This window comes from Lathyrus oleraceus, chromosome 2, assembly GCF_024323335.1.
Source record: "Lathyrus oleraceus cultivar Zhongwan6 chromosome 2, CAAS_Psat_ZW6_1.0, whole genome shotgun sequence".
In the NCBI taxonomy this organism is placed as follows: Eukaryota; Viridiplantae; Streptophyta; class Magnoliopsida; order Fabales; family Fabaceae; genus Lathyrus; species Lathyrus oleraceus.
Window position 1 is genome coordinate 275,626,820 of NC_066580.1, and position 25,970 is coordinate 275,652,789.

The 25,970-nt window shown below is 35.3% G+C and overlaps 1 protein-coding gene across 1 annotated transcript; it reads left to right on the forward strand.

Annotated features, from left to right (window-relative positions):
• The first annotated feature begins 1,207 nt into the window (after positions 1–1,207).
• On the forward strand, positions 1,208–25,970 carry LOC127119137 (uncharacterized). Its single transcript, XM_051049326.1, has 33 exons — positions 1,208–1,513; positions 1,831–1,892; positions 2,311–2,403; positions 4,172–4,343; positions 5,846–5,961; positions 6,630–6,716; positions 6,818–6,934; positions 7,020–7,083; positions 7,170–7,312; positions 7,750–7,797; positions 7,890–7,958; positions 9,160–9,235; positions 9,797–9,927; positions 10,423–10,482; positions 10,610–10,679; positions 10,855–10,919; positions 10,995–11,056; positions 11,124–11,247; positions 11,331–11,388; positions 11,519–11,631; positions 21,060–21,137; positions 21,232–21,294; positions 21,432–21,527; positions 21,641–21,750; positions 22,644–22,833; positions 23,281–23,395; positions 23,773–23,885; positions 23,976–24,053; positions 24,837–24,902; positions 25,023–25,148; positions 25,274–25,330; positions 25,417–25,497; positions 25,598–25,970. Exons 1-33 carry the CDS (start codon positions 1,390–1,392, stop codon positions 25,646–25,648), a joined length of 3,078 nt encoding a protein of 1,025 aa, XP_050905283.1. The 5' UTR covers positions 1,208–1,389; the 3' UTR covers positions 25,649–25,970.

The window sequence follows — 25,970 nt, forward strand, 5'->3', positions numbered from 1 at the left end:
TTTAGTGCCTTATAATGGTTTATTGACAATGGTTTGTAATGGCTTTTTGTAACGTTATTTTAGTGCCTTATAATAGCTTATTGACAATGATTTGTAATGTCTTTTTTGTAATGTTATTGAATTCTTTATAATGACTTAATGACAATGACTTATAATGTCTTTTTGTATCACTTTTTGGAATATTATAGATACACATTATAATCCCTTTAGCTGCATGTTTCACATGTTATATTTGGTTCCAACTATTATACTAGTTATGTATCAGTGTTAAAACAGAGAATAATGATCAAACGGAACATGTATTAAAACAGACACTAACATTCTTCATTAAATAAACAGAAGATTACATTCATAATGTGAAAACAGAATATTGAATTACCCTAATCCTAATTGAAATACATTTTTACAAACACAAGGTTCAACCTAAGCTCAACATCCCAACCACAATGAATATTTTCGACCATCATTTAGTGTGGACGACCCCATTCTTCAATTTGTTAATTTTCTTCGTTTGTCTTTCAAGCTTCAAATCCCTTTTATAAATAAATTAATCCCCCAACCACTTAAAGAAGTTACAACCCTTGTCCCTGTGATTTATGTAATTTCTACAACCCCACAATTTTCTCCCATAGTTGACACTGTTCACACGATTAATAGTACGAAAAACACTATCATCTTAGCAAAAACACTTAATTTTCTTATTTCTACGAAACACATACCCAAATATACAAAAGCTTGTGATTGAAGCATAACTTGCATTCTTTGACATTGAATCATTGATGAAAGATGAAAGAATACGAAGACACGGTGGAAGATGGAAGAAGAAATAGTGAAAATAAGAGGGAATATCACAAATCCAAATGTATGTATAGTGAAAAAATGAGGAAGATGAATAATGGGAAAACATGAACCCTAAACCGTTTATAACACAACAATTGAGTGTTAACTGTAATGTTCTATACTTGACATTGCCACCTCAATCATACTTAATATTTTTTTTACCCAAACTAATAGAAGATACCAAATAATTTATCGGAAGAGAAGTTAAACTACCATTATATAAGATTTTTTAATTAAGGAACCAAGATAAAACTTCACTTAAAATCAAGGAATCTAATAACTCATTATACATTTTTATTTATTTATAAGATGGATAATTATAAAATGCCAGATAACATTAAACCCACTTATTCACAAAATTTCATTTCTGCCACTATACTGTCTTGCTACAAAACACCCCGACAACTTAAAAAACATCTTCCTGTTCAGCTCCACATTCTTACCACTGAGCGGGAAAAAGCTGATGTGAAGCAGCCATAAAGCAAAAACGCCGCCGTTCTATTTACAGCCTCTAGGGTTTTCTCCTTTGGTTCCGTTTTCGTCCACATCATGGCCAATGTTGTAGATCAAGATCAGCAATGGCTTCTCAGTTGCTTGTCTGCCACTCTCGACCCTAACCAGGAGGTTCGCTCTTTTGCTGAAGCGTCCCTTGATCAAGCCTCTCGCCAATCAGGTTGAATGATCTTCTTCTAAAACCCTAAATATTTGGGAATTTTTCTCCGTGAAACCCTTATTTGGCCACTTCTTTTGTGTTGCTCAATTTACTCTATGTTGAATGGTGGTGGTGGCATTGGGTAGTAGTGTATGTGATAGGAATTGTGATGGATTTTGAAATTAAGTTAGCTATACAAGGTCCATCTGAAGTCAACATGATTTTACTTTTTATTTTCAAGGCAATGTGAATTGCTGCTTTTTTTCTTCTGTTAATGCTTTACATGTTGCTTGAAAAATATAATAATGTTATATTTATCATGTTAAATTTCCCTGAAGGTTTTGGTAGTGCATTATCAAAAGTCCTTGCAAACAAGGAGCTTGCCGTGGGGTTGCGCCAGATATCCTTTTCCTAATGATTATACATTTACGATTTATGATTTTTGATTCTGAGCCCAAATGTTTACTTTGCGACTCATTCTTGGAATGGATGTTCATAACAATCTGTCAATATGTTTGTTTTCTTTGTTGGTGGAATAATGCTAGAGCCCAAATATTTACTTTTGAATCACTTTACCAGGACATTTATACTCTGCCTCTTCCATCCACTGTCTTATCTGTTTTCTACTCATACAATTGAAAGCAGGAAACAATGAAAACAAAATAAAAACCGAAAACTTATTTCAAAACCAAACAAATTCTTATTCTTTTGATAGAAAAGTATAAAGTTCCAAGTTACAACTTAAATGTCTGCCATTAAATTATTAATTTTCCTCCTTCCACGAGCTTATGATCTTGGATAATTTAACCGTCCTCTACTTAGCTGCAGTCCTTCTTAAGCAGTTAGTTAAAAAGCATTGGCAGGAGGGTGAAGACTCATTTGAACCTCCTGTGGTTTCCGATGATGAAAAGGTAAATACGCTTTCATTTCTATTTTGAATATTATTAAATCCTTGATATGTACAATGCATCATTAGAAACTATTATTTGAGCTTGTATTGATTAATTATAAGGAAACTTGAATTTGATAAGGATTTGATTTGGTTTGGATACCTTACCATTGGATGAAATCACATTACATAATTTGCTGAATTTGGACAAAGTAGATTTTCCTTCAGTTTCTGCCAGCATGTCATCAAAGTCATATATTTTTGTTTGTAAAAGAATGTTTCTAGCCTTTGACAATGACAATTAATGTAGTATTTGCAGAAGTTCAACATATTTGTTAAGAGTCCCATATCGGATAATATATGGTCTGAACATGTGTTTATAAGTGGGGACAATCTTCACTCTACCAACCGGTTTTGTAGGGTCGAATTAGGCCCAACCACATTTCTTAACATGATATCTAGAGCCTACCGAGAGACAACCCTTCACCGTGCTTTATCCGGTTGATCCATTGTCTTCCGGTGAGAAATTTGTGGCAAACCGTGCCATAATCCTGGTTTGCCTTCCATACATTGTCGTGACTCATTCCGACATCAGTTTTCAAAATTCTCCAGTCTGCTTCGGTAGCACACATTGGTAACTCATCTGTCTCTCTCAATCATCTTCTCTTGAACCTTGGGTCCTTGATTCTGGTACTTCTAATCATGTTATCGGTAATAAAAATCTTTTCTCTTCCCTCTCTACATTTAGTTTCTTACCTACTATAACTTCTGCCAATGGTTCTCAAACCCAATATGAAGGGATTAGTACTGTTCAAATTCCACCTTCTCTCTCTCTGTTACTTCTGTCCTTAACAATAAAATCCCTCATTCAATCCTTTTTCCCGATCCCGACAATATTTCCACCGGTCCGCTCTCCATAGTGCAAATGTCTCTTAGTCTCTTGTATTTCAAGATGGTATCAGAGCCTTTGGTTTAAAGATCCGGTTGGGCCTATCAACTCTACAAAATCGGTTGGTAGAGTGAAGATTGTCCCCGCTTATAAACACATGTTTAAGCCATATATTATCCGATGTGGGACTTTTAACACACTCTCTCACGCCCAGGACTGGACATCAGGAGCGTGGAAATAAATGGTGGGTGACCCGATAGCGGAAACCTCATTGTAGGTGGCCCACCAGATCTTTAAACCAAAAACTCTGATACCATGCTGAAATACAAGAGACTAAGAGACAATTTTTTTCCACCGGCCCGCTCTCCATAGTGCATCTGTTTCAGATCTTTTTTCACACGGTTTATTCAAATGTCTCTTAGTCTCTTGTATTTCAAAATGGTATCAGAGCCTTTGGTTTAAAGATCCGGCGGGCCACCTACAATGAGGTTTTCGCTATCGGGCCACCCACCATTTATTTCCACGCTTCAGATGTCTAGTCCTGAACGTGAGGGTGTGTGTTAAGAGTCGCACATCGGATAATATATGGTCTGAACATGTGTTTACAAGTGGGGACAATCCTCACTCTATCAATCGGTTTTGTAGGGTTGAGTTAGATCCAACCATATTTCTTAACAATATTGATTGGAGAATACATATTGTATACTTTTTGGACTTTTTAACTTGCCCATGAGATAATGGTTACATTACTGATGAGACTAAATCTTCTCCCTTTGTCAACTTTAATTGTTCTATTGTTTTCTTCTGCTTTTCGAAAAATTGTTTTAGCCTGCTATTGGTTATTTAATAAATGGTATAAAAGCATGTTTCTTGTGCTAACTACTTTGTATTACATTATCAGGATATCATCCGCAGAATGCTTTTATTGGCATTAGATGACCCTCATCGGAAAATTTGCACGGCTATTGGTATGGCTGTGGCGTCCATCGCAATGTATGACTGGCCAGAGATATGGTCAGACTTGTTGCCATTTCTCCTGAATTTGATAAACAATCAAACCAACTTGAATGGAGGTAAACAATTCATTATGAGTTGGTGATTTGTGGGATTTTTATGAGACGTTTAAAACTATGGTTGATTGTGGAAAAACCTTAGGTGAAAGTTGGGCTCCATTAGCTTGTGGAGTTTGTATACTAAGCATTATATGATAGGAGCACTTTTACTTCAATGAGATGAGAAAAAACTGAATATTATTGAATTACCAATTACAGACTACTGTACATCAACTCTAGTAATTGCTATTCTAGAAAAAGGGAAATTGAATTAGCCCTCATAACTGAAACAATATCATAGCAGTTATGTATAGAAGAAGAAAAGTAAATTATGCACTGGATCTTGCAACAACTGTCCACTTGCGAGACCACCACGCTGAGACAGACCTACGATCATCTAGATCAGCATCCCGGTCTGCATCACATAATCCATGAAGAGGCGAGGTTGTCTAGTTTTAGCAGGAGACAGTTGGAGGCCTAGTTGTATGGTTCCTTGCAAGTAATGAAGGATGCGTTTGACTGCATGCCAGTGAGAGTCCAAAGGATGTGCCATAAACTGACATCCTCTATTGACTGAGTAGCTTAAATCTGGGCGAGTAATAGTCGCATATTGTAAGGCCCCCACCACTGATATGAAAAAGGAAGGGTCACTGAAGTGAGGAGAACCAGTCTTGGAAAATTTGGAGCTAGATGACATAGGAGTTGCAATTGGTTTGGCTTCATGCATGGCTGTTTTAAGTAGTAAGTCCCTGATGTATTTTCTTTGGGTGAGAAGAAGAGCACCTGATGGTTGAGATTTAACTTCAATGCCCAAAAAATAATCCAAATCTCCTAGTTCTTTGAGAGAGAAGGAATTGTTGAGTTGCTGAAAAAAAGAGTGCAGAAACTGAGGGCAATTTCCTGTTAAAACCATGTCATCCACGTAGACCAAAAAATAAGCAATAGAACTGAACTGAAAAAGGGAAAGAAAATTCCATTGATTGAATGATTGAACATTCACATTACATTCTGCTATGCAGTAGCATCTATATAGGCACATCTAACCATACCTAACTCTGTTATGGCAGTTATAACAGCTGGCTACAGCTGGCAAGCTTAATTCTAGCACATGTCTAAAAGCTAACTAATGCTATAACCAACTGACTTATCTAACAAATAATGATATATGTGGTTGACATTCTTTACCTTGCAAGTCGGTTTTCTGGGGTTGATTTAGGTCCAACCCAAATTCTAATACAACACTTCTCCTCTTGAATTGGCAAATTGTTTGCTCTATGTTTTTCTTAGCATACTTATGTAACACTTGGATCAATTGCCACAAGTTTCATATTCCACATGATAAACCGTTGCAATAATTAAGTTTGACTTCGATGCTGGTAACTAGTTGAATCATTCACTTTTGTTATCAATTTTATAGTAATATTTTTTATGATCAATAATTGTGCTGTTTTAGCATTGCACTGTCTAGTTGATTTCTATATGGTAAGCCACTTTTTTATTATTTTGTAATAATTTTATTCTAGTGCATGGAGCTATGAAATGCTTGGTTCTTCTCTCTGCCGATTTGGATGATAAAGTGGTCCCAACATTAATACCTGCTTTGTTCCCAAGTTTGCTGACCATTGTATCCTCTCCGCAGGTTATACTTTTGCATATTTTTCTGTTAACCTTCTATCTACCCAGTTTTATGATTCTCACATGCTTTATTTATGTTAGCATAATATTTTGGCTTGGAATGGAGGATTTAAGTTGCTGTTGGGAAGACTAAATGAATGAAAGTGCATATGTCAAGACGAAAAACAATCCCCGACCCTTCCATAGTGATTATGCTGGGATATAGAATAAAGGAAAATTAGAGTTGTTTCGAGTTGTAAAACCACTTAGTTGGTTAGTTTGGAAGTCTTTATATAGCTTTCAATTGGTGGTCTATTTAAAGATTTGCTAACCGGCTGAACAGTCACATAACAAACTGACCAACTGATTAACAGGTTGCCCTTTGTCCTATATCCTAACACGCCCTCTCTTCCCATTGACATCTTTCCCATAGGAGCATATTGAATGGTTTGACAAGTCTTGTTTATAGTAGTAGTCTCCTTTTTGTCTTCCCTCATTTTGCATATCCGTAGAAGCAAAATTTAACAATGTATAGTAATTTAATTTTTTCGATAAATCAATTCTTGATCTATGCGTTATTTTTAGAATAGAAGAACAAGAAAATAAAGGATAAAAGCCAATCTTTTGTTTATATTGTAATTTGTGCCTCTTTTGTCACATGACAATTTTTTCTTTATTTTTTTCTCCATGCAGATATATGATACATACATACGAACCAAGGCCCTTTCAATAGTCTATTCTTGCACATCTATGCTGGGGGCGATGAGTGGTGTTTATAATGTATTTTCTTGCCACTAAGTTACTGTGCACAGTTCTCGTTGATTGTTGGTTTAGTGTATTTTACTTTTTAATAACATAACATGTCATGATGTATTGTTTAGGCAGAAACAGGTTCTCTAGTAGTTCCTTTGCTTAAACCATGGATGGAGCAATTTTCTTCTATTCTGGAAATTCCAGTTCAGTCTGAAAATCCAGATGATTGGAGCATCAGAATGGAGGTTGGTTTGGTTTATTAAAAGTTGATTTCCACATTTTTTTTCCTAGTTTCCTACATTATAACATGTTGCATCTTTCTTCTTTAAGGTTCTGAAGTGTTTGAATCAGTTTATTCAGAATTTCTCAAGTCTAATTAAAAGTGAATTTGAGGGTATGTTTAGTCCCATAGTTTTGTTCCTTAGCCTTTGTCTTTAGTTCTATTTTGTTGTTTGTTTGACAAGGTGCTGTTTGTTGTAGCTGTATTGGGACCGTTGTGGAATACATTTGTCTCCTCTTTGAGAGTTTATGAACTGGCATCTATTGAAGGAACAGAAGATTCATATGAGGGAAGATATGATTCAGATGGCTCAGAAATAAGCCTTGAATCATTTGTTATCCAGGTGACAATATCAGCAGTTTTTGATGTTTATTACTTTCATGGTTTGTGTAATGTAAGTGATATTTATCTATTTGGCATGTTTTCATGTTGGAGCTAACTGACTTATTTTATCTGCAACGGTTGATACTTCAATCAGTAAGGGTTCAAAGGCTTTTTGTTTCCATTTTACTTTATCAAGTTCATGGACTTGTGAGTGGCCTGCCGATTTTAGTGTTTGTCATCAGCTGGTTAATGTACCCGAATATTGTTTGTTATCTTGATCCCTATATGTCAAACCCCTATCCTTATGATTCATAATTTAACTAAGCCTCTATGTTGGATCTATATCTTTTATTAGTGTTTCATAATTGTTTCATCTAAACTTGTATTGATCAGGGATAGTTTTATGCTTACGCGCCCTTGATTTCTTTATATAACTTTGAACTATTTTTAATACAGCTGTTTGAACTTCTGTTGACCATTGTGGGTAATTCAAGATTAGGAAAGGTTTGTTTTAGAACATTCTTGAAGTATTTTCTTTTTTGATAGTTGTGTTCTATTGCACAATTTTTTTTGATATGTGGTTTGTGCTTTTATAGGTGGTTGCAGCTAATGTCAAAGAATTGGTGTACTATACAATTGCTTTTCTTCAAATGACAGAACAGCAGGTAAAACATTTTTAAGTCTTCCTACCCACTTTTCTAACTTTTTACTTGTCATTATTTTGTTCAGCAGTATCCTAATGTATTAATGATGCTGAATATTTAATACGGATCTAATCCAGACACAGGTTCTCTCGTATCATATGCCTTCTTGTTTTCCTCTTTATCTCAACAAAGAATAATCATTACCATTCAACCATCCCTAAACAATATTTCTCATTTCACTCTGCATTATGGATGCTACTTAGCGACTAACTCTCAATAGGCTCTACCACCTCAATTACTTTCTTGGGCCTCATGTTATGTTTGCCTTCCAACCTTGGCCCGTGAGATAGTTGGTTTAACATCTCTCCTCTAGGATCATCTCGCACAATCTGGTTATAAACCAGCTCAATCATATTTTCCCGTGGATTGATGTAAATCATAATATTGTACAACAAAATTTACGGTGATATACAATAATGCGGTTATGATGTTCTACTTGTTTATTTATGTTATGAGTTCCACATTGGATGCGATATGACTTGAAAATGTGTTTATAAGTTGGAGGCATCCCTCACTTTACAAACTTGTTTTGTAGTTCCGTTATGATGTTCTACACTTGTTTATTCCCTGTTATGAAATCCACATTGGATGAGATATGACTTGAAAACGTGTTTATAAGTTGGAGGCATCCCTCGCTTTACAAACTTGTTTTGTAGGGTTGAGTTAAGTTCAATAAGAATTCTAAGATGGTATCAGAGCCTATCATGATCTGGTGAGCCACTTGCAAAAAAATCACTTGTGTCATGCTCTAGATATCAAGGCATGGGCATAAGGGTGTGTGATAAGAGTTCTTTATTGGATATGCCCTGAGAATGTATTTATATAAGTGGAAGACATTGCTCACCTTACAAACTGATTTTGTAGGGTTGAGTTAGGCCCAATCAAAATTCTAAGATTTTATTACATCAAGCACTTTCTATGGCCTTACTATGTGTACCTTGCAACCATTTGGCCTTTCAGACAATTGGTCTACCATCTCTCCCCTAGGATCATCTCTCATTCTGGTTATTAATAGGATCAATCATATTTTCTTGCTGGTTGATGTAAAACATGATTTGGTACAGCGAATATTATGGTGCTATACAGTAGTGCCATTATGATGTTCTACTTGTATCTTTGCTGCAATCGAATCCTTGACTATTTTTATTCTTGATACTTTTAGGTTCATTCGTGGTCTGTGGATGCCAATCAATTCATTGCTGATGAAGAGGATGCCACTTATAGCTGCCGCATCTCGGGTCAGTAATTTTCCTTAACATTTTATTTGTCATTTATATTTGTAAAAGTTATAGTTTATTTCAAATTAGTTGAAAAGTTCCTATGTTTATTGTTCATCATGATTATATTTTGCGTCTGTTGTAAATATGACTTTAATCCGTGTATGTACTACCCTTTCTGACTTTTTTAAAGAATTGCATCAGTCAAGAACATAAGATCACTTATTCATGCCTCCCTTTTCGGTAGAGGCGACAAATGGATGTATTTTGGATTGTATCCTTATGGATAGATAAATTGGAATACATCAATGCATGCAGTATGAATTACAAATATAAATTTCATAAAAAAAATAAATGAAGGAACTCTCTGTCTGGTCTATGGATATCAATTGGAAACATTTTGGTTGGTTCAGTAGCCAAATCTGTTCAAGTTATCCAATTAGTCTTGTGAGTTCTGCAAACTTTGGGTTTTTCCCAATATGTAATCTGTATTTTGCATTTCTTTAATTGGGTGTGTTCGTATGGATTTATGTCTATGTTGTAGAGATATTTAGAGCTTCATCAGAAAATTGCTTCTTGTAGGTGTCCTTTTACTGGAAGAGATAGTTAATTCTTTTGGCGATGAAGGGTTTCTGGCCATCGTAGATGGTGCAAAACAATGGTTCACCGAGTCTCAAGTAAGAAAAGTGGCAGGCAATGCAAGCTGGTGGAGGGTAAATACAGAGTTTCTGTTTTCCTTGGATCTAGAATTTATCTAGTATTTTTGTTCTTTTTCCTTAACTCTGTTAGAAACATTACTGAGGAAGAAACCGACATCCCTTTCCAATTGCCCCAAAGTCTTCACTTAAATTTCGTGATGCCTCGGCTAAGACTGTTAAGCCTCTCTTATCCTTGCTCCTAATAGTTATGGCCTAACTTTCTCTTCTTCCCCTTGTTCTCTATTCTCTTACCCTTAACATTTTAACTCACCCTCTCACTTTTAACCAAAGGGCACCTTATACTTTCCCTTGGTGGTTTGAGATCTTTTTTTTCTGTATATTTCATCCATAGCGTGAAAACATATGTTGCATTAACATATGGTATGCATTCCAATGGTCTCAAAACTTATTTGTAACACGAGAGATTTTTTTATCGTCTGCATCAATCATTTCATGGAACTTAACATTTCTTAGTTCTAAAGTCAGCGCTATACATATTAATTGTGGCAGATAAGAGAAGCTACTCTTTTTGCCTTGTCATCTCTTTCAGAACAGCTGCTTGAGACCCAGGTATGGGATTTCAGTTTTCTTAACTCTCTTGGGCAGATATACTTTTCATCTCCATTTTCAATAACTGGGTTTTATTTTCCACCAAGATATACTTTGATATAATATATTTTATGCCCTTCATATATAGGAATCAGGGTTTAAGACAAGTAACTTGAAGAACATGATTGAGCAGATTGTTGCCGAGGACTTTCAAATAGGTCATATCTCAATTCTTCCCTTAAGCTTCCATTATATATATATATATATATATATATATATATATATATATATATTTATTATATATATATATATATATATATATATATATTTTATTTTTTTTTATTTTTTTTGAAAGTTTTTTTTGTTGTACTTTCCCTCCCTTTTTTGTGACAGATTCTCTTGAATACCCCTTTCTATATGCTCGTGTTTTTACTTCAGTTGCCAAATTCTCCTCTGTGGTAACTGCTTTCTGTCCTGGTTTCTTTTCTTTGATAGTTTCTCCTTCTCTCTCTAACTGTTAACTAAATTTTCAGATAAGCAGTGGAGTATTAGAGCACTCTCTTGATGCAGCATTGAAGGCAATTACAATGAATCTGTAAGCAAACCTGTGCCAATTTGTATTCTTCGTACATCAAGCTTTCTTCTGATTTTTAATTTGACAGGTCTCCACCTGTAAAAGTAGGTGCCTGCAGGGCACTTGCTCAGCTTCTCCCTAAAGCGAAGAAAGAAATTGTTCAACCACAATTACTGGGTTTATTTTCATCGCTTACAGATCTTCTTAATCATGTACTGTACAGTATAAATCCCTTTGTCATATATATATATTTTGCTATTATTGCAAGATGTAGTTACCTTAATATGGTTTGCAGGCATCAGATGAAACCTTGCACATGATACTTGAAACATTGCAAGAAGCAGTAAAGGCAGGTTAGAATGTTTTTCTTATATTTAAATTATTGATATATAGAATATTTCCGGTCCAGTCCTACTTCCACACTTGTTTGTGTTGTGTTTAGCTAGCCATTTGATTGTAATTACCCCCTCATCTATGTTGTAGGCCATGAATCACCTGCATTAGTAGAACGTGTTATATCTCCTGTAATTCTTAATGTATGGGCATCACATGTTTTGGATCCTTTTATCAGTATTGATGCACTTGAAGTTCTTGAGGTAATGGTTTTGATGCTTGTTCTTTTGTTAATATTTATCTTCCGAGTTTCTTGATTTTGTCAACATTTAACAATAGTTATGACTGAGGGTGTAACTCGATATCCTACATACATTGCAATGAATGAGATGGGAATGCATGACATGGAAAAGTAATAGATACACTAGTTGATAACCTATAAGTTAAATATTTATTGAAATCTTATAATTGAGAAACTAATGATTTGAAATGTTGGATAAGTTAGCAGGCAAACCATTTGGTAAACGTAAAAGAGCATAAATGACATGCTTATATAATCTTTTATATATTATTTTTGAAGTAGTTATCACTTTAAATACTTGCATTTTTCTCAAATTACTTATTATATTAAAATCTAGATTTTAAATTATTTATTTAATGTTTTTGATTTTTGAATTTGATGTAACTCATTCTTACAAAATTGACCTATAAAGTGTGGGATGTCTCCCACACATATAAACAATTATTTTCAGCCACATCGCATATAATGTGGGGCCTTCAACGCACTCCGTACATGCCCTTGTTTGGAAATTTGGAGTGTGACCCAAGTGGCTTGATAGTGGGACCTTCAACACACTCCCTTCATGCCCATGTTTGGAAATTTGGAACATGACCTAAGTGGCTTGATAGTGGGTTGTCTAATAAATCTTGAATAGACTCTAATACCATTTTAGAATTTGGGCTTGCCCTGCCTCACAAAACTGACTTGTAAAGTTAAAGATGTTGGAGTGACACATGTTTTCTTAGCTTGACTCCAACCGATTCACAGGTTATATGAGGATAGAAGATCTGTTTAATATTAGGGTGAAGGGTGGACTTGATAAAACTGCACAATTGAGCATCAATTTGTTCCCATTTTGGTTTTTCAGCTTCACTTATCGTCTAGGATATTGTATTGAGATGGTTCTCGTAACGTTGACCAAAAACCCATAATTTGATGTCAGCGGCACGACTATCGTAATTGAAACTATTAGAAAAAATTGGTAAAAGCTGTTATATTTTATTCATCAGTCTTAGCTGGTTTATATAGTGAAGATATAATAATTACAATTTATTTTATCCTTAATTGAGAATAAAGAAAAATAAAGGTAGTATTAAAGACAATAATAAAATCGGAAATAATATATTTTCCAACACCCCCCCTCAAGTTGGTGCATAGATATCTATCATGCCCAACTTGTCTATCAAATACTCAAAAGTAGGCCTTGCCAAGCTTTTGGTCAGGATATCCGCAGTTTGTTGACTTGAAGTCACGAAGGGTAGACATATGATTCCCGCATCTAACTTCTCCTTTATGAAATGTCGATCAATCTCGATATGCTTGGTTCTGTCATGATGAACTGGATTATGAGCTATGCTAATAGCAGCTTTACTGTCAGAGTACAATTTCAATGGAAGCTCAATTTTCATCTTAAGTTCTTCTAGGACTCTAAGGATCCATAATCCTTCACAAATACCTTGAGACATAGCTCTAAACTCGGCCTCTGCACTACTCCTTGCTACAACTCCTTGTAAAAAACTTAGAATTTTGTGATATTGGTAAAGATAAGTTATTTAAAAAACTCATGTCCTCAATTTGAAACGAGTCTTCGTTTATCTCCCCCCCTTGCCAAGCTTTTGGTCAGGATATCCGCAGTTTGTTGACTTGAAGTCACGAAGGGTAGACATATGATTCTCGCATCTAACTTCTCCTTTATGAAATGTCGATCAATCTCGATATGCTTGGTTCTGTCATGTTGAACTGGATTATGAGCTATGCTAATAGCAGCTTTACTGTCAGAGTACAATTTCAATGGAAGCTCAATTTTCATCTTAAGTTCTTCTAGGACTCTAAGGATCCATAATCCTTCACAAATACCTTGAGACATAGCTCTAAACTCGGCCTCTGCACTACTCCTTGCTACAACTCCTTGTTTCTTGCTCCTCCATGTCACAAGATTACCCCAAACATAGGTACAATATCCAGATGTTGATCTTCTATCTGTGACTGAACCTGCCCAATCGGCATCGGTGAAGATAGACACATTTTTTTCACTAGTCTTCTTACAAAATAATCCTTTTCCAGGATTTCCCTTCAAATATCTCAGTATCCTATATACTGCCTCAAGATGTTCCTCGAAAGGAGAATGCATAAACTGACTCACTACACTAACTGAGAAAGCAATATCAGGTCGGGTGTGTGACAAATAAATCAATTTCCCAACCAATCTCTGATATCTCCCAGTATCAACAGAAACATTACCTTCTCCCCAAAGTTTAGCATTAGGATCCATAGGGGTATCTGCAGGACGACATCCACTCATTCCTGTTTCTTTCAACAAGTCTATAATGTATTTCTGCTGTGAAACCACAATACCATTTTTTGATCGAGCAACCTCCATACCTAGAAAATATCTCATGAATCCCAGATCCTTGATTTCAAAGTCTACTGCCAATTTCTCTTTTACTCTTGCCATTTCCACTGTATCGTCTCCAGTAAGGACAATATCATCAACATAAACAATCAGGACAACAACTTTCCCATTGTGGGAGAATTTTGTGAACAAGGTGTGGTCAGCCTGTCCTTGGATGTACCCTTGTTTCTTCATGGACTGAGTGAATTTTTCAAACCAAGCTCTAGGGGACTGCTTTAATCCATACAAAGACTTATTTAGTTTGCACACATTTGATCCAAATTTGTTTTCAAAGCCAGGAGGAATGTCCATATATATTTCTTCTTCTAGATCGCCATTAAGAAAGACATTCTTAACATCTAACTGGTGCAAAGGCCAATCCAGGTTAGCAGCAAGAGACAAAAGAATTCTGACAGTGTTCAATTTTGCAACAGGAGCAAATGTCTCTGAGTAATCTATACCATAGGTCTGAGTAAAGCCTTTAGCCACCAAGCGAGCCTTGTACCTTTCAATTGACCCATCTGAATTATACTTCACAGTAAACACCCATTTGTATCCGACTGTCTTCTTGCCATCTGGTAGTGGCGTAACACTCCAAGTTTTGTTCTTTTCTAGAGCTTTCATCTCCTCAAGTACAGCTTCCCTCCACTTTGGAATTTCTAGAGCAACCTGTACACTTTTTGGAATTTCTACACTAGACAATTTTGAAGTGAAGGCAGACATAGATGAAGACAAATTTGAATATGATATAAAATTGGACATGGGATGTTTAGTGCAAGATCTGACAGGTTTTCTAATGGCAACATGATCATCTATATCAGGATACAAAATACGACTCTCAGAAACAGAGATAGACTTACCTTTTCTTTTGTTAGGAAATTGATCATTCCCCGGTTCAGATTCCTGACAGTGTTGAGATGTGGACTTGTCCTTTCCTTTATGGTGCTTTTTCACAAAAACCTTTCCTTTCCAAGTCCCGTTTCCTAATTCAAATTTGTTTTGTTGAAGTGACTCATTATTTTGTGGCATTTCAATTAGATCATCATTATCATCGTTTTCAGGATTCTCATTATTTTCTACAAGAGAAAATGTAGGCTCGGATTCACAAGGTTCCTTACTCATGACAAGAGTAGGATCAGATAAAGAATCGCGGCCATTTTCTATTGGTGCAGGTGTAAAAAACTTAGAATTTTGTGATATTGGTAAAGATAAGTTATTTAAAAAACTCATGTCCTCAATTTGAAACGAGTCTTCGTTTATCTCCCCCCCTTGAAGATGAGTGTCATCAAAAAAAGGTTTATTTTCAAAGAATGTAACATCCATAGTGACAAACATTTTCTTATTTTTTGGATCAAAACATTTATATCCTTTTTGGGTTGGGGAGTATCCAACAAAGACACATTTTATAGCACGTGGCTCAAGTTTTCCAACATTTTTATGTTCATGAACAAAGGCTGTGCAACCAAAGATTTTTAAAGTCAAATCAGTTAAAACACGAGTATTAGGAAAACATTCTTTGAAGACGTTAATAGGAGTTTGAAAATTGAGAATTTTGGAGGGCATTCTGTTAATTAAATACGCAGCTGTTAAAACAGCTTCGCCCCACAAATAATTTGGTACTTTATTTGAAAAAAGTAGAGCTCTAGCAACCTCTAGTAAATGTCTATTTTTCCTTTCGGCCACTCCATTTTGTTGAGGAGTATTAGGACATGAACTTTGATGAACAATCCCATTTTTTAGAAAAAAATCACCCAGGATAGTGTTAAAATATTCTTTGCCATTATCACTTCTAAAGATTTGGATATTTGTTTGAAATTGGTTCTGCACCATTAAAACAAAATTCTTTACAACTTGACAAACATCCGATTTTCCCTTTAACAAGTACACCCAACATACTCTTGTATGGTCGTCTATAAATGTGATAAACCATTTTTTGAGAGAGAGTCTACTTGTACGGTTAGGGCCCCAAACATCACTGTGTATAATAGAAAAAGACTTTGATGGTTTATAAGGTTGTATTGAAAACTGGGAACGATGATGCTTTGCAAATTCACATGCTTCACATTTAAACGAAGAAAAGTTTTTATTGTGAAATATCTTAGGAAACAAGTGTTTTAAGTAACGAAAACTAGGATGACCTAATCTTAAATGCCATACCATAATGTTGTCATCTTTATTATTCAAAACGGAAAAAGACTCAAAGCAGGAACTTATTGTTTTTGAAGGTAGTTGTGATGCAGATCCAATTTCAAGGTAGTAGAGTCCTCCACTCTCCTTAGCACTGCCAATCATCTTCCCCGAGTTCAAATCCTGAAAGACACAGTGAGATCGGAAAAAATTAGTTTGACAATTTATATCTTGGGCTAGTTTACTCACGGATATTAAATTATAAGATAAACTTGGAACATGAAGGACATTTTTAAGAGTTAACATTTGAGACAACACAACTGACCCTTTACCTGCAATGGCTGAAAAAGAGCCATCTGCAATTTTTATTTTTTGATTACCTGCACATGGACTATATGAAGAGAACAAAGTAGATTCACCTGTCATGTGATCGGAGGTTCCTGAATCTACTATCCAAGTATGACTGGGACTGACACTAAGAAATGCAGAATTACCTTTTGTTGCTATAGAGCAAGAAGGGGTTGGAGACTCAAGGAGTTTGTACAGTCTGTCTAGTAGCTCCGTAGTGAATGGGAACTGAGACGGAAGAGATTGCTGCCCTTGATCAGAATTACTAGCCTGAAATGCACGACCACTTTTCTTCTTCCAGTTAGGAGGTTTGCCTTTGAGCTTCCAACAAGTTTCACGTGTATGCCATTCGCGCTTGCAGTGATCACACCAAGGAACTTTGTCTGACCTTCTTCCCTCGTCAAGGTTCCTAGTAGCCAGAGCTGAGCCTTCAGATTCAGAATTTCGTTGTGTCTTACCCATCATAATTCCTTGTCGTGCCTCTTCCCTTCTTATTTCTGCAAAAATTTCACGAAGAGTTGGCAATGGTACTTTTCCTAAAACTCTACCTCTTACCTCATCAAGGTCTTTATTGAGCCCAGCGAGAAACATGAATACACGATCATTTTCTTGCCTCTTGAGAAACAAAACACTGTCTTCTGTACACCTCCACTTGTCATCATAACAGAGATCTAACTCTTGCCACAGTGTTAACAGTTCATTGTAATAAGCAGTTACACTCCTGTCACCTTGTTTCGCATGCCATAACTTTGATTTTAAACCAAAAATTTGAGAGGAGTTTTGAATATCAGAGTATGTTTCCTTAACAGCTTCCCAAACATCCTTTGCAGAAGGTAAAAACATGTAAGGCTTACCTATTCCAGTTTCCATAGAGCTTACCAGCCACGCAATAATCAAGGAGTTTTCCGACTTCCATTGTTTGTAACGAGGGTCTCCTGTTGCCGATTCAGCTACTGCTCCGGTTAAGAAATCAATTTTTCCTTTGCTATCCAATACCAATCGAACGGTTTGAGCCCATTCATTGTAGTTATTCCCATTCATTTTAGGGATATTGACCTTGAGGGAGGATGAGGAACCCTCTCGATCATTACCGCCTATGTTGGAATAACCGTCACCAAAAACAATGTTGTTCCTGTTTCCATTGTTGCCGTCATTACTGCCACTGTTTATGACCACCGATGGTTCCTCACGTACACCGTTTCCGCGACCACCGCCGTTTCCACGGCTGAAGCCCGAATCAGATTGTTGTTGGTCGTCATTACTGCTATTGTTTATGACCACCGACGGTTCCTCATATACACCGTTTCCGCGGCCACCGCCGTTTCCACGGCCACCGCCGTTTCCACGACCACCGCCTGAATCAGATTGTGGTTGGTCGCCATGGTTGGATCCAGTGTAGGCTTGTGATAGGGGAGGCCACTTGTTGTTGTCATTCGCCATAGGAGGTTAATAGAGTATGTGAATTGGGTCAAAAAATACGTACAGGGAAATTTTATGGTAACCCCTAACCCAACAAAAATAGGTTGAGGAAAACTTTTACGGTAACCCCTAACCCAGTGCTCTTGATACCATATTAGAAAAAATTGGTAAAAGCTGTTATATTTTATTCATCAGCCTTAGCTGGTTTATATAGTGAAGATATATTAATTACAATTTATTTTATCCTTAATTGAGAATAAAGAAAAATAAAGGTAGTATTAAAGACAATAATAAAATCGGAAATAATATATTTTCCAACAGAAACCATTCAATCTCTCTGTAGAGAGGGGAGTGGTGACCGTTGGTGAAAATATTCTTTGAACTCATAAAATCTCACCGGTTTCCGAAAAAATATCTCACCAAATGACAGTGGGTCAATCGGTTAAGCACGATGGAGGGTTGCCTCTCAATAGGCTTTGGACACCATATTGAAATAAGAGATAATGAAAGACATTTGGAGAAACCGTGTGTCTGAATAGCACCAAAGAAATCCTATTATATAGGGAATTACAAAATAAGAGTATTGATTACAAAAGAAATATACTACAGAATATTAAGGAATATGCTACGGAATTTTCTATTCTATTAATACATTTATAAATATCAACAATTGTTATTGCTTTCTAGTTATTTATTTATTTTATTTAACTGAGGTTGGATGATATAAAAAAGAATTTCATGATCCTGTAGTTAAGGTTGATATGTTAAAATAGTTACAAGTTCATTCTTTAACAGAACTTATGAAGAAATGTTATAAGCCGTTAGATAATTTTGGGTACTAAATATCTATACTTTGGTGTAGTTAACGAGGAGAATATGAGAAATGATGATGTGGCTAGTAGTTCACAAGGTGTTCCTAAGATGTGGAGAGTGTATGTTAGGAAAAATAAGAATAGGGCAGGTTAGTGAGAGAGGGGGTTATGGAAAATATTCTGTTAGTGCAGATAATTTATTTCTCTCTAAGGGTGAGCCTAGCTCTCAGGGAATTTGAAGGAACAGTTTCGTTCATTCTGTTTTTCTTTTATCCATCAATACAAATTCTCTATTTGTCTTTTCATTTCATTTGTCTTCTCACCTGGAGTGGAGGCAAGCAATGATTGATGAGATGTGTGCTCTTCAAAGCAGTGGTATTTGGGAGCTGATTCCTCTTCCTCGTAGGTTGTCGCTGGCTTTATACAGTGAAGGTTGGTTCAAATGGTAAGATTGATCGATTCAAAGTTCGCTTGGTAGTCAAGGGATACACTCTGATTTTTGGATTGGATTATAGTGATACTTTCTCGCTTGTGGCCAAGATGACATCGATTCGACTGCTTCTCGCCATTGCAGCCATTCGACATTGGCCTCTTCATCAACTTGACATTAAAAATGCATTTTTACATGGTGATCTTGAAGAGGAAGTATATATGGAGCAACCACCTGAGTTTGTTGCTCAGGGGGAGCTATTGGGTATGGTTTGTAGGTTACACATGTCTCTTTATGGTCTTAAGCAATCTCTGAGAGTTTGGTTTGGCAGATTCAACACTGTAGTACAACAACAATTTGGTATGGTCCGTAGTGAAGCTGACCATTCTGTGTTTTATCGTCACTCAACCCAAGGGTGTATTTATCTTAGTGTGTGTGTAGATGGTATTGTCATAACCAGTAGTGATCGACAGGGAATACTCCTGTTGAAACAATATCTCTCGAATCAATTTCAGACAAAAGACCTTGGTAAACTCCGCTATTTTTTGGGTATTGAGGTAGCTCAATCTAAAGATGGTTTGGTGATTTCTCAACGGAAATATGCTATGAATATTTTGGAAGAAATATGTTTGTTGAATGCTAAACCAGCTGATACTCCTATGGATCCAAGTGTCAAACTCCTACTTAATCAGGAGGAATCTCTACCCGACTCAGGAAGGTATAGGAGATTGAATGGAAAATTGAATTATCTCACAGTCACTCGTCCTAACATTTCTTTTGCAGTTAGTGTGGTAAGTCAGTTCTTAAATTCTCCTTGCTTACACATATGCTGTTGTCCGGATTCTGAGATACATCAAATGTGCTCCAGAAAAAGGCCTCGTGTATGAAGATAAAGGACATAATCATATAGTTGGATACTTCGATGTTGATGGGCAGGGTCACCCATTGATAGACGATCCACCTCTGGATATTGTGTACTTGTTGGAGGAAACCTTATATCCTCGAAAAGCAAGAAATAAAATGTAGTTGCAAGATCAAGCGCTGAGGCAGAGTACAGGGCCATGGCAATGACAACAAGTGAATTTATTTGGTTAAAACAGTTGCTCAAAGAACTTCAAATTGAAGAAGCATGATCAATGACACTTGTTTGTGATAATCAAGTTGCATTGCACATTGCTCAACTCTAGTCTTCCATGAGAGGACCAAACATATTGAGGTAGACTGTAATTTTGTCAGAGAGATTGAATCAGGTGACATCGCCACAAGCTTTGTCAACTCTATGTGTTTACAAAATTCCTGCGAAGTCCCATAACTAATTATATATGTGGCAAGCTTGTTGCATTTGACTTATATGCTCAAACTTGAAGGAGAGTATTGATATTTGTAAATATTTACTTTTAAGAATATTTGTATATAGAATAGTCCCACGTCGACTATATTATGTAATTAACTGAAATCTCTCTCTCTATAATCTAGTCTTCGTAGTGTTTTTCAAAACACATGGTTTATTAAAATGTCTCTTAGTCTATTGATTTCAATAGATCCCATCATCTTGTCACACCAGCTATACAGTATATTACTCCATATGTATTTGGTTCGGAACACTTGGTATCAAGAAGATTGGTTTGTTTTCTGGTGGAGAATGTAATGATTGACATTTTTGTGGTCATTAATACGTACTTGAAACACCAATTCAAACTTAAACCACTCTAGCTGCAACGATGAGCTTTTTCTATGATGTTTGTTTGATCTGAATTTATTACTGATCATGCTTCATATATGGCTAGCTTCTACATTCATAACCATTAACCATTGATTTGGAAGCAATTTTTTCAACTGTTCGAGGTGATTTATTTTGTCTTCTGATGAAATTTATTTTTCAGGCAATCAAAAGCATTCCAGGGTGTATACATCCATTGGTTTCCAGAATTTTACCATATATTGGACCAATTTTAAATAAAGTATGACTATTTAAAGTTACTGAAAATCAGGATTAATTAACAATTTTAAAATATCACCCTTTGTTATTTATGCACTCTTTAAATGTTTTTATAGCCCCAAGAGCAGGCTGATGGTTTGGTAGCTGGTTCACTAGATCTGGTGACAATGTTACTGAAGGCAAGTATACTTGCATGGATTTGTTGTTAATTTTTTATTTGTAAACTTAAACTCATTAATTAACTTTGATGTTTGACCTCTGTACAATGTATTTATCCTACAATTTTCTAATCTCACTATGACATAGCTTTGTACAGAATTCCCCTGGCGATGTAGTGAAAGCAATATATGAGGCCTGTTTTGATGCTGTTATTAGAATTATCCTTCAAAGTGACGAGCATAGTGAAATACAGGTCAGTTTGTTTGATAAAGTATATATGCATATATCTTATTTTATTACCTGATTTGGCAATGACTTCTTATTGCAACACAGAATGAAATATTTGAACTTTTTTTACCTGAGCAGAATGCTACGGAATGTTTATCTGCTTTTATATCTGGGGGAAAACAAGAATTTCTTTTCTGGAGACCTGATTCTGGATCTACTATGAGAAGCTTACTTGATGTAGCTTCAAGGTAGTTGACTGTTATTTCAAATTTTGTAGTAAATTAATTACCAATATCGCTCAAAACATCCTTTCTATACTAGTTTGACATGTTAAGTTCTTCCAGTTCCAGACTGAATTATGTCGCGACTAAAATGTATATATGTATGGCCAATCCATCTAATTATTGTTAGATGAGAGAAAACTGAGAAATTGTTTTTCATTCTTTGTGAACGTGTTACAATTAATTGTTATTATCCAGTCATAACTGAATCTAGGGATTTATAGATTGCCTAATCCTACACCCAAGGTGTCCTATCCTACACTCAGTCATAACTGACTTTAGGTTGATTATGCTGGCGTGGCAAACAGAAAGGGAGGATAGCTACTAGAATCTTATCTCACACAATTATTAATTCAACCATACACAGTAGTTGTTGAAATACTTTTTTATTTATTGAACTTTATGCTATTCGCATTGAGCAATCCTGTTAGATAAGAAAAAGAGAAAACCAGTATGTGAAATGCTTGACTTCTAATACTCACTACCATTTATGTTTATTTTTGAAAAATGATTTTGTTGCCTCGTTCTATACACATGCATCTGTGCATATATCTATCTAACACTTACAACTTATGTTATTACTACCTACTATATGAGTGGAAGATTCAACCATTGATACAAAAAGTGTAAACTGGTTAGTTACACGAGCATAAAAAGATAAAATTAACTGCTAATTATTTAATGTGATGAAAATGGAAGAAGACTTACTTTTCTTCCCCTTTTCTCGCATGTACTCTTAAAGATACAACTTGAATATGTTTATTATTTTGTTCACTTTGTCTGTTTTCTGTTTTGTATATCTGTGCATTTTCTTTATCTGATTTTCATTTGCTGCTTGATTCCTTGTTAATTTGTAACAGACTACTAGACCCAAATTTGGAAAGCTCTGGGTCTCTTTTTGTTGGGAGTTATATTCTTCAACTCATATTGCATTTACCATCACAAATGGCTGTACATATACGTGACCTGGTTGCTGCTCTTGTCAGACGTATGCAATCTGCTCAAATTGCTTCCCTGAGAAGCTCCTTGCTAGTTGTTTTTGCCAGATTGGTAATACTAATATAACAAATTGTTTAGATTGATTTATAATGATTCTCCTGCTAGTTTTATAGGGTAATGGTTAATTGTCCCAAATCTCCATGGTTATTAATTGTCTACAGAAGTGGAAAGCCAGTACCGTACTTCCAGCAATGATCATTTATAAAACTTGTATACTACTAGATAATGCTTCTAGAAATGTTTTTGTAGAACTAAAATGCTAGTTTTCACCTTCCCGTTCTTCCCCATTTTTCTGTTTCTCTTGCACCAATAATTATTATATGTTAGCTAGGAGTTTGTGTTTTGGAGTATACACTTTTTATTTTATTGTTTCCATTCTTTTGAACTAAAATGCTAGTTTTCACCTCTTCTTTTATACGACATTATTTGTTTGGCTAGAAGCCTTCCACTTGTCCTTCGTCCACGTTGATAATTTTTCAAATGTTTGGTTAAATGCAGGTTCACATGAGTGTTCCTAATGTTGGACAATTTATTGATTTGCTAATTTCAGTTCCAGCTGAGGGACATAATAATTCCTTTGCTTATGTGATGTCAGAATGGGCTAAGCAACAAGGTGAGCGTCCTTGCGCTGTGGTGTTTGCTAAGTAACACTCGAAATCAATGCTGGAATTGATACTGACTTGAGAGATCTTAGTCACTTGAGTTAATAATAATCTAGCCATCAGAATTAATAATAAGCTCTATACAAAATTAAGTTCATTGTGTAGTTATTCAATCATGTGATGTCAATTGAGCAATGAGCTCAAAAACCCTTAATCTCTTTTTACTTTTTGATACCTTGTAAATTTTTTTTTACACAAATAACGGTAAAATCTGATCAGATTTGTTTCTGTCTTGTATGATTTTACTGAGAGTTTCTATCCATTAAGTAAAACACATACACACATGAGCATGACAAATAAATCTTCTACACATAATATACAATTGCAGGTGAGATACAGGGGGCCTATCAAATAAAAGTTACTACAAGTGCCCTGGCCTTGTTGCTAAACAGCAGACACAATGAACTGGAAAAAATTCAAGTTCAAGGTCATCTGATTAAGGTAGTACCGTGGTATTATTTATATATCTCTCATTTATTTTTGGTTTTAAGAATGCTTGTTGAGTTTTTCTAACTTATTTGTCATGTGAAGTCTGGCACAGGAATAACCACAAGATCGAAAGCTAAATCAGCTCCAGATCAGTGGGTAATGTTGCCACTTCCTACAAAGGTAATTCATTTTTTCGTAGTAGCAGAAAGACAAACGCCAAATTGTCTGTCTATCTACTTATATATTCATTTAAATTCAAATTTTCTTGTTTTAGTTTCATAATATCTATGTTAGTTGAGTTTATCTAAGGTTCAGTTTCAAAGTTTATGTTGTATGTTTTTTAATTTAAATTTGAAAATGAATAGGGCTGTGAAGGACAAATTTGTACAAAAAGTGGTCTAACAAAAAATGGTATATACTTGTGGAGTTGCCTGTAATTAATTTCAGCTATGCAATTCTTACACTATAACTTACACCTACACCGTACACACTGTTCACAAATACAGTGAACAGTGCAATGAACAGTAAAACAGTACATGAACAGTGCGTGCGCATGAACATTGTTCCTGTGAACAGTGTTCATGTGCAGTGCATGAACAGTGATTTATATATGAAAATAAAGTTGGTTAATGAAATGTAAAAAATTGGTTAATGAAGATATGAAGTTGGTTAATTAACACCCAGATATAAAAATAATTTTAATAGTAAAATATAGTTGGTTAATAAAATGTTAAATATTGGTTAATGAAGTTATAAAGTTGGTTAATCACATAATACTCTTTAATAAAAAAAATAAAAAAAATAAAATTTATATATATTTTTATAAAATAATATTTTATTATTATAATATTTTTTACTGTTCACCGTATTGGTGAACAGTAAAATACGGTGTAGTGTATCATTTAGTGTATGAATAACATTTTTCAATTAATATATACTTGTATTTCTCTGAATATCTTGCAGATTGTGGCTTTACTGGCAGATGCGTTAACTGAAATACAAGAACAAGTTTTGGCTGGCGAAGATGAGGTAGGTTGATGAATATTGATGTGCGCTAAGTATACACTGATTAATGAACTCACTGCATACAAACTGTGTGCTAAGTATACACTGATTAATGAGCTTACTGCATATAAACTGTTCATACAGGATAGTGATTGGGAAGAAGTTCAAACAGATGGCATTGAAAATGATAAAGAATTTCTTCATTCAGTGTCGGCTCTGGGAAAACCGTCATATGAACATCTTGAAGCAATGGCCAAAGTATTTAATGAGGTTTGGTTGATTTACCATTATTGTCACACCATGATCACTTTCTTATGATTCTATCTTGTTTGAGTTTTAAGCTGAATTTTTTTTTCTTGATTTTTACATTTCTGAACCTGCTTCTGAATCACAAGGATCAAGATGATCAATATGAAGATGACCTTTTAAATGTCGCGGATCCTCTTAATCAGGTCTCACATTGGAGTCTGTTTCATTGTTTAATAAGATGCATTAACCTGCATATGCATTAGTTAACAATATTTGTTGCTACTGACAGATAAATCTGGTAAATTACCTTGTGGATTTCTTTGCTAACTTCTCACAGTCTGACAGACAACTCTTAGATCATATTTGCAAGGTTATGAAACATTACTTTTTTATTTTAAGAAGTGCAACTTTTGAAACATACCGATAAATGTTGCTAAACTTGTGCAATATATTGTGTTGTTGCACTGCAGAGCTTGACTCAGCCTCAACAAAATGCAATTCAAATGATACTGCAAAGATGAGAATCAAGTGTCTTCTCAAGGATTCATCGTTACTACCATGAACAGAGAATTCAAAATAGTTGGAAAAGAGTATTTTGCTGTCGTGTAGTCTGAAAGTTATTTTCTTTCTGCTGCTGTGTTCCCCTTCATGAGTTTTTTTATTCATTGTTTTTTCTCCATTTGTTTTGTATGCGACAACTATCAGTTTTGGTTTTATTACTTAGTTTTTCTCATTGACCAGGTTCTTTGTATAACAGTTGTGCCATTTATTAGTGAAAAAGAAATAACATAAGTTTGTAACATACTGATGCATATGAATGTCAACCGTCTTTTGAGTACTCAA